We start from the raw sequence: 9,872 nt of genomic DNA, 5'->3' as shown, positions 1-9,872 counted from the left end.
AAACACATGTTTAATGTTCATTTGGGCTCCTGACTGTTGTTTTAAGACACACTTGAAAAATTGTGAACCCGTCCTTTAATCCACTGAAAGAAAATTGTCCTTAACATATACAAACAATAAGTCCAGATTCTCCCAGCAATACCTAAAAAGTCCCATTTTATCAATTTAAAAGATGAATTTTACAACTTAGGAAATATCACTCTTATGTCAAGGTGTAACATAAAAGCTTCTTCTTGGAAGTTAGAAATATTTCACTATTTTACTGTCATGCTGTGAACAAAGTGACATGAAAAACACAGTTTGAACACATTTAATTGACACACTTGTTATTTGTAAATCTGGTCCTGTGCTGTTTCAGATCTGACATATTATAGCTTCAGAAATGATCTTATTTAAACCTTTTTTTAAAACAATCTATAAAATAATAAAAATTAATAAAATACCTACATTTTCTAAATATCCAACATCTTATACTGCCGCTAAAAACAAACTCTCTGCCTCCCTTCAGTGGTCACAAGTGAACATTACACCTGCTGGATAATTTAGTGTTAATTAATAATGTGAAGTTTTCATGATGTCGTTGTTGTGAAGCATTTTAAGGCTGCAACGAAACTCCAGAGATTCTCATTGTGAATAAATTTACTCTGAAAACGAGACTTTTAACACAGAAATAATCATTTATAACAATCAGTTTTTCAAAGCTGTTTATTGATCCACTGATGTGTCAGCTCAAGGTTTCAAACAGCGACTCAAATCCAACACAGCCAGCGTTTAACTTCAGCATAAAAATCTGTAGAAACACACACACACGCACACACTTGAGAAAAAATGCAAAAAAACACACACACACACACAAACCTTCATCATCGGCTCGGCAGTTTAACAAGCACACACACACACACACAAACACACACCTGAAATAGCAGCTTTTGTACAGCACACACAAAGAAACAAACAAACAAAAGCATAAAACACATCACAGGAACACAAATCTAACATGTTAACGAGGTACCTCATGTTGTGTTTACTCATTAAAGGGGAATTTCACTGAAACTGAAACCTTGAAAAAAAAAAAAAAAAGCTGAAAATACAATAATCTAATCTGCTGAGATGTTTAAACGTCTGATTTCTGAACAGTCAGTTTCTTATACTGATAGAAAACACTGAGAAATATCATAATATTTCAAATATCACACAGAAAAGCAACTTTATAGAAGAACGTTGACTGTCCATCAACTCATTCTGAGCATCTTCAAAGATCTTTAAAGTGTATTAAATCAAAACAGATTATTGATAATGTACCGATTATCAGGTGGAATGAATATTTCTGTAAATACGAGGTTTTTAAAAAACAGCAGAGATGTGAAGAAAAAACACATAAATTCACATTATAAAGGAGAAACAGCATGAGCCACACTTCAAATTACATCAACATAAAGACACAATGAAAGAAAATTAAAAAATAATAATAAAAACAAGCATCAAACTAACATTGTCCAACAGCTGATGGACACTTCAGAAATCCAGTGTTGGTGTTTTCAGGGCTGCAACTTATCATTTTTCAATTAATAAATTAATATTTTATTCTACAAAACATCAACAAATAATAAAAAATGCCCTTCATTGTTTCCCAGAACTCCAGATGAAGTCTTTACATTGATTGTTTTGTTTGACCAACAGTCCAAAACACAAAGAAATTCAATTAATAATTAAATAAAAGCGAGAAAAGCAGCAAATATATTTAAGATACCGTTTGGCGTTTTTGCTTGATAAATGATTAATGATTTATCCGTTAGCCAAATTGTTTTGAAGCGTGTTTACAGTTTTAGCGACGTCATTGTGTTCCCAGATGTTTGTAGTTAACTGGAAGCGTTTAGTGATATTATAACCAATAGAAACACAGCATTAAAGTATTAAAATAACATCCAGGTTGTAATAAAGCAGAATTATCCTTTAAAAGCAAAGACAATGTTAGTAAGGGTGCCTGCAAGTTCAAATCGATATTAGTTTGAATTCCAGCTGAAATGGAGGTGAAAATGTCAAACGACCAAACATAAACCTTTAAAAACTTGATCGTTAGTTTGGATAATTGGTTCTTAAAAAAGGTCTTTGCACACCAAGTTTGTTTTTTTTCGTCCGAAATTGTCGCACGTTAAAAAATAAATACGTTGTGTCATTAACGTTTATTAGACACCGACTCCGAAAGTTTCATCCATCGTTAAAGTTTTCGGAGCAGGTTTGATTTTCTGCGTTTACAGAGTTGTTTGACCGCTCAGAGCCACCGTACACGCAAACGACACAGCGTCAAAACACTGATACCGTCAGCTCCAGCAGAGACTGTGTGGTTCATTCTTTTTCTTTCAAGAATTATCTTCACTGCTTGACGACTCCGTTTTGCTTTATATTGCAAATTTTCGAATATAGTAATAAAACGCATCGGACTCAGTGTGAAAGGTTTCTGTGCGTAACCGTTTTTGTCGGATGACGGATTTAAAAAAAACGGACTTGGTGTGCAAAGACCTTAAATCTTAAAACACTAAAAACCTGCAACAAGCTCAGACCGTCCAAAAATAAACTAAAACGAAGACTTTTAAAAAACGGCGTGTAACAGTACGAGAGCTCATCTCAACCTCAACAAGCTGCTTTTTACTAAGAGTTTAGTTTCGTCTAGTAGAGCTGATCCAGGTCCGGACCGGGACTCACAGCTCCGTCTTCTGCCCGGACAGAAGCACCTGCGGCTGGATCTCCTCGTCCGAAGACATCCCTCCGTCCATCTTCTCCGCCGGAGCCTTTCCCTTTTTCTTCTTCTTCACTTTCTTCTCCTTCTTCTTCTTGGTCGTCTTCTCTCCCTCCGAGCTGCCGTCTCCTCCGTCCGCTCCCTTCTTCCCTCCCTTCTTCTTTTTCTTCTTCTTCTTGTCCTCAGCGATGGCTGCCGGGTCTCCCTTCTTCCTTGCGGACCACTCTTCTTTCAGGCAGGCTGGACGGAGGAGAGAGGAGAGAGAAGAAAGGGAAGAGAACGTGATGAAAGGCATGTGATGGAATGAGAAGGAGGGAGGGACAAAAGAGAAGAAGAAGGCGAAAATACACAAAAAAAACAGGAAATAGAAAATAAATAAACAAAAACAGAGAAAAGGAAAACAAGGCAATGGACAGGAAATGATGGAGAGACACGGCACGATGGGAAAGAGGGACATTATGTGTGTGTGTGTGTGTGTTACCTGTGTCTTGTCCTTTGAGAACATGTTTCTCACACAGATATGTGGTCAAGTCTTCCTCTTGGCTTCCTTTGTACCAGTCCTCAATCACGTCCTCATACTGCTCCACCAACACGTCACACTGACACACACACACACACATTTTAGTAAATTAACAATGAATATTAAGTACTTAAAAGTTTTGTTGGTTGTTTTGTGACTATGTTAAAATCACCAAATAACATTTTTTTGCCTCAAGGGGTGCACAGTAAACTCGGCAGCGACACATTTCTCTGTTTTGTATTTCTCTGTTTAGCATCTTCAGGTTATGCTAACCCATTGTTGCTAACTTTGGAGCTAACCCCCTTCACTTGTCCAGCATTTGGGGAAACAACAGACGTGACTTTTTAGCATTTATTAACCGACACACTGTTGTCTGTACTGTACTGACAACTTACTGCTAACCTTTTCCTCTGCTCCTCGCTCTTTCCCGCTCGCTACGCAAACATACTCCTTAACGGAGCCACGCGACCAGTGGTTTCCCAGGCAACGATAGAGGTTGACTCACGTACCGGAACAGCGCTGCACAGAGACTCCTAAACGCTATCGATATCCGAATGAACGAATAGTCATTCGGAAATTAAAACTTTTTTTTTTGGCCTGGCGGGGGTTCTCGTTGTATCATTATGGAGAAACACCGATTCAGTAAACGTTCAGCACGTTCAGTAAACGTTGAGAACAGTTAGACCCAGCAGGCGCCGTTAGGTTGGGCGAGTTCAAAGTTGTGAAAACAACGGGGGTGTTTTGAATACACCCCGTTGTTTTCACAGGTAATTTGTTAGTCTGTCCCTCCCGCCGCAGGAAATAATGGATTGATCCTGGAAAGCTGTCGATGTAGTACTTTTCTCCTCATGAAAATAACACGGAAATGATTCGACCAATGAGAATTAAGTCGGACGAGAGCATATCGACCAACTAATCGACCAGCAGACTACAGCCCTAATACTTTAGTATTTGTTTGCTTTTTCTTTGTAATTGCTAATAATGTGAAGTTCACATAACTGATGATTTTAAGTGGAAAAAGTTAAACCCTCAGAGTCAGTATAAAACCATTTTGATATAATAAAAATATCTAAATATTTAGTCAGGTGTGTTTATTTGATCTCAGTACATTAAGAGCACCTGTTTCTTCAGGTCGGCCACTTCTGCTGAAGTCTCGTTCCACAGCTCGAAGGGAATATCCATCACCACGTTCACTCCTTTATTCACCAAACCATGAAGGGTGGAGAAGGTCTCTGACATGCCCTGAACACACACACACACACACACACACACACACACACACACACACACACACACACACACACACACACAAATAATAGTGAGAAAAAAAGTCGGACACAAACTTTCCTGGAACTTGTACAATCTGGCTTTTCATTTATAAATATTTTTAATAGCAGATGTGAATCAAATTCAAGCTATTTGTCATGACGACCAGCAGCATCTGTAAACATCTGCAAACATGTGTAACTGTTGACACTGAGTCATAAAGTTATAAAGATCTCTCAGATGAGCAGAAACAAACATTCAGAGCTGTGGGTCACTTTATTCTCATGTAATGTGACTTTTAATGATCATATTGTTTAATGTTGTTACTTGATGTTTTGGGGAGAGTTCAGTAGAGTTTTTAGAGCTTCTGACTGAAAACAGCTGCTCGCTGCATGTGAAGAGGAAGCTGATTGTTCTACGATGCTTCCAAATAAAACCCCTCAGACACCGTAGACTCACACACATTTTCTTCTTCTTCTTCTTACCGTAAGATGATTTTACTTGTAGGCCTCTTGTACAGATGTTTGAATATGTCATGTAAATGTGTCTCTATGGCAACTTCACGTCAAGTCCAAATCAAAGAAAATTATTCATATGAACTAAAAGTATCAAAACAACAAAACGGTAATAAAGATAATCAACAAACTATGAAGCGTTTAAGCTCTCGCTGCACCGCACGTACACCACGTCCTGGCTGGTATCAGTCTCAGCCAATCAACTACGGCCAAACTATGCTCAAAAAAAATAAACAAAACAAAAGAAAAACCAGCTCAAACACTGATGAGAGTCAGTAAATATTTACTTATAAATCACTTTCCATAGTAACAACAAGATTTATATTTACAAAACAGAAATAATATCAACAAAATACATTTTACAAAACAGCAAAGTTGTTCTTTGTGGCTTCATCACTACGACGTCATCCACATTAAACTTTCAGCCTTACTCTCCTCCAACTCACCACTGACACCTTTCACATTACAAATAAAAATATTGATTATAGCTGCTTTAATATTTTGGACCATGTTGAACAAAGAGTTTTAATAGATCTATAAATAACTCATATCAGATCAAACGGTGCCAAACTTTGCTAAAATGTAACTTTGCTCATTAAACTGCAGTTAAACAGCTTACAGACAAAAACAGACACACAGTGACAGACTGACCTTGGCGAAGCGGTTACTGCCGGTTCTCTCTTTGTGCAAATTATATTCCAGCAGCCTCTGACACACATTTTCTACAACCTCGATGAATCTGAGGTCTCTGAGGGAGAGAGGGAGAGAGAGAGAGAGAGAGAGAGATTCAGAGTAAGTGCAGGTTTCAGATCAAACCTTGAACGTGTTTGTGACGGACTCTGAGCTGAGTTCAAGTGTTCTGCTGGACGATGAGTTCGGATCAGTGAACATCAGAGAGCCTGTGAACTCTGACTCGGTCCTGAGGATAAAAGGCAGTTTCATGATGTTTATCCAGCGTGTTCCTGTTGAACGCTGTCAGCACTACATGTGACTCTGAGCCAAAACCTCTCACTCTGTGCTGTTACACATCCAAATATATATTGCAATACAATAGAAAAGGATGAAACGTCAGTCCTGACTGGTTCAACACAAAAAGCTGAATGTGTGGTTCAGTCTTACATAATGAGAGGTGACAGTTGATATAATGGACAGAATTTGATGACAGACAGAAGGATTAAACTGTGTTAGATTCCCGTTATATAACAGCTGTAGAGCAAAAACAAATGTGTCTGCTAGCACGGTGGATTTTAGATATTTTAAGTGTATGCCAATCATTTAGATTGCTCCTATAATACAAAAAAAACACTGAGAAAAAAGGAAAAGCAGCCGTCAGATGCAGAAAAGGCTTGAACCAACATCTACTCTGGATTTCTAAGTTTAGCGTTCTTCCTCTGCAACATCAAGAGGAACTTTAAAAAAAAAAAAAAGGCAGAAATATCATCTTTTTTACTCCATGCATTCAGCTCTAACCCTTCCATGGAGCCTACGTTACCCACAATGCCATTTTTTTTAGCTCTATCTGGAGCAACAAAAAGCTTTATACAACTTTTTTTCCCCCCATGTATGCAGTAGAGCTCCTTCAGTCCGGTGGAGTGCTGCCCTTTAATGCTCTTTTACAGAGTTGAAGAATACTTGAGACTCAAAGACGCGCTGGAATCTCTGGAGTTCTTTTATCACTTGAACAGCAGTTCAACGGCTTCCTTGTTCTATAATGAGAACCTCCACAGGAACTGAACTTGACCGAGTTCCTGTCCCCGCTGCCTGAACGAGCAAGTGAGTGAGAGACTGAAAAAGATCCAGAATCATACCAGCAAACTCTCTCACACTCAGCAGGGTTGGAGGTTTAGTTTCTGTTGTTATACTGTCACATTTTTGAGTGAAATTACCCCCAAAATGAAGGAGACTTCTCATAAAATATCTCCCCACATATACACACACACTTACGACTTGACATATTTGATTGGCGGCGCTCCCTTGCTGTCTATGAAGCGGTAGTTCCTGTCGATGACCTCCTTCGTCTTCCCCGTTTCATCGAACGCCGACTTCATCTCGATACTGACGAACTTACAGACTGAAAATAGAGAGAAACAGTTGTCGTTCTTCTGATCTGAACACTTATAAATATATTTCCTTTATCAAATACTAATCCTGAAACTTCTAATCCCAAGTTATTTGCCTTTTTAAGTTTACAGACACATGGTGAAATGTGCAAAAAGTTGAGCATCCCTACAGAAGGCCGGTGTTGATATTAAAAGGTGTTTTGACCTCATTAAGCCCTGCAGTGGTTCCAGGCTGTTCAGTCATTAATCTACTGAGCCCTCTGACAGGTGACACCGTTCTCCAACCCTGAAATAACCTTTAAAGACCTTTAAAACTGCCTTTGAGTCCTGTTCTAGTCCAGATACTCACTGCAGCTGGACCTGACCTCACAGTGTATCTGCTCAGGATAAAGTAGAGTGGCTCAGTTGATCTGAACGCCACCATCATCATCATCACTGTTTATCTAGTTGACTGGTCTAGTGCCCAACACCCACTAAAGCTTAATGCAACCCTCCAAAACAAGCTACGTTCACTTCTGTCTATCACATCATTATTTGACATCAGCTCACAACATGTTAAACTATAGAAGATAAAAATGCACCAATATCCACCTGACCAGTTCTATTGCTTCTGTTATATTTATTCTTTATATTTGAGTTAGTTTATTGAGTTATTGTATATAATTCATCCTTTAATTGTTTCTTTTACCTCCTTGTTGGCTGCTGTAACAGTTTCATTCAACTCTGGGATTAATAGAGTATCTTTCTATCCATTAATGAATTAGAAATAAAAGCTTTAGCCAGTTAAACAAAGTAATCGGGCCTCAAGCAGAAGCTTTTTAGAGGATATTGTTGAGATCTATGATTAGATATACACATAAATTAGACAACGAGCCCCCCATTTAATAAGATTTTGTCCCAGGATCCCATCTAGATATATAAAAAATGAGCAAATACCATGAGCAAAATTGTCACAGATTCTGTCATTATGTTACTTATAATGAAAATAAATGATTCTCCTTTTTGCTGGGGACCCCTTGAAGGTCCCCGGACCCCACTTTGAGACCCACTGCTCTAACACACATGTAAACAGAGGTTAGTCTGACTAACAGCCTCGGGCCTCGTCTCACTGTGAGACACCACAAAGTAAAATTACAGTAAAATATCTGTTTCTCCCTCTCTTGTGGACCTCTGAAGGTCCTCGGACCATGTCTTGAGAACCAGACGCTGCTGGCTGGAGCCGTTACCTTCACATTTGTTAGGAAGATGAACCCAGTCGTCGTCCGCTCCTTTCTGAGCCGCTCCGGCCCACGAAATTATCAAGAAAAACGAGCACGCTGCTAAAATCATGTCGTCGACTCCGTCTGACTCTTTATCTGATTAGAAGTGTCGTTTTGTACTCTTAAGAGGCAGCAAATGAGCGTTTTCTTCCCGTTTTCACATCCTCCTGTGGTTCATCACAGCTGCAAATATCTAAAAGTACTCACTTCCGCTTTGGGCGAGACGCACTCTCGCTACGGACCAATCAGAGAGGTAGAAGTGGCAGCAGCTGGACCAATCAGAGGCGGAGGAGGGTCAGAGAGGAAGAAAATCTAAAGCGGTGTCACTCTGCGCCTGTTTTATGATGCAGGTAAAAGGAACTGAAACTTTCATTCATTTACTAAGTAGACATGTTAAAACAACAGTATGAACAGCTGTTTAAAGGTTGACATGAGCCCTAAACAACCAGGTAAATCATAACATTATAACAACATATTGAAAAATAAATTAACTATAATGATTCTTATTAAGAGAAAATATCCTAAACAGCATTTTCATACTGTCAATAATGATACTATTATATCAGTTATAAGGGACTGGACTAAAGTTATTAGTGGGTGAGTGGGGGTCAGAAAACAAAGAGAATTATGTATTTATTTTTCCTTTTACTACAGGAGGTGTAATCTAAATTTTTGGGAAAGCAGTATATAATTTAAACCTTCCCTTGTGAGATGTATTGCATGGAAGTCGGGGCTGGATGACAAAAATTGTGCAGTAAACAACCTCAGCAGCATTTTGGCAACTGCTAATCCCACTTCTAATATGTAATTTGGTGACTATGAGAAAATTATTGTTTTTATTAACATTTCATGTTTAAATATGAAAACACTATCTTGATTTCTTTATGTTCTTTCAATTGTGAAATGAATTAAACCAATCAATATGGGGGAAGGTGTTGCAATTTTTCTCTTAGTCAAGGGGAGAAAACATTAATAATGCTGAGGAGGCCTTGCCTTTTTAAAAAAAGTGAAAAATGATTCACCCAAAACATCTTGTGCAGTCCCCTAGGTAGTTATGGTTATTTTTATTCCTGTACAAAAAAGAAAACAAACATTTCACAAAACTTCTGGTGCTTTTCAGGGTTTCATACTTTCTTTATTCATTCATCAGAGGCAGCACATAATTAACATCAACTCACCAGATTTAGCCAAAAACAACATTTCCACCTGCAGTCCCTGCATGTTCCACAATAGCATTTTTAAAATCAAACTTAAAATATGGTTAAAACATACTCAGATATCATGAATTATGTGTTTTTACTGATTAACTCTTTATCAGTTAATATCTTTATATCTGACAGATTGTACTGTTTCTTTAAGATTTTTAGGACAAACAGTTGTGATGCATTTTCTCCAGTTTTTTTTTTAGGTGTTTTAAACACACAATATGTCATTTTCTGCTGTTAGGGGTCTCTCAGTCAAATTAATAACAAAACACAGAGTTTGATGACATCATGAAGTAACGTGGGGTCATGG

General features: G+C 38.2%; 1 protein-coding gene across 1 annotated transcript; it reads right to left on the bottom strand.

Annotated features, from left to right (window-relative positions):
* Nucleotides 1-689: 689 nt before the first annotated feature.
* Nucleotides 690-8,580, bottom strand: cnpy3 (canopy FGF signaling regulator 3). Its single transcript, XM_067579694.1, is given in 7 exon segments — nucleotides 690-2,882; nucleotides 2,885-2,977; nucleotides 3,219-3,336; nucleotides 4,377-4,499; nucleotides 5,690-5,786; nucleotides 6,983-7,109; nucleotides 8,325-8,580. Coding segments are annotated over 7 exon segments (876 nt in total). The 5' UTR covers nucleotides 8,428-8,580; the 3' UTR covers nucleotides 690-2,667.
* Nucleotides 8,581-9,872: the final 1,292 nt, after the last annotated feature.

The sequence above is a fragment of the Thunnus thynnus genome, chromosome 22, assembly GCF_963924715.1.
Source record: "Thunnus thynnus chromosome 22, fThuThy2.1, whole genome shotgun sequence".
Taxonomy (NCBI): domain Eukaryota; kingdom Metazoa; phylum Chordata; class Actinopteri; order Scombriformes; family Scombridae; genus Thunnus; species Thunnus thynnus.
This window is presented reverse-complemented; position numbering and strand designations above follow the sequence as displayed.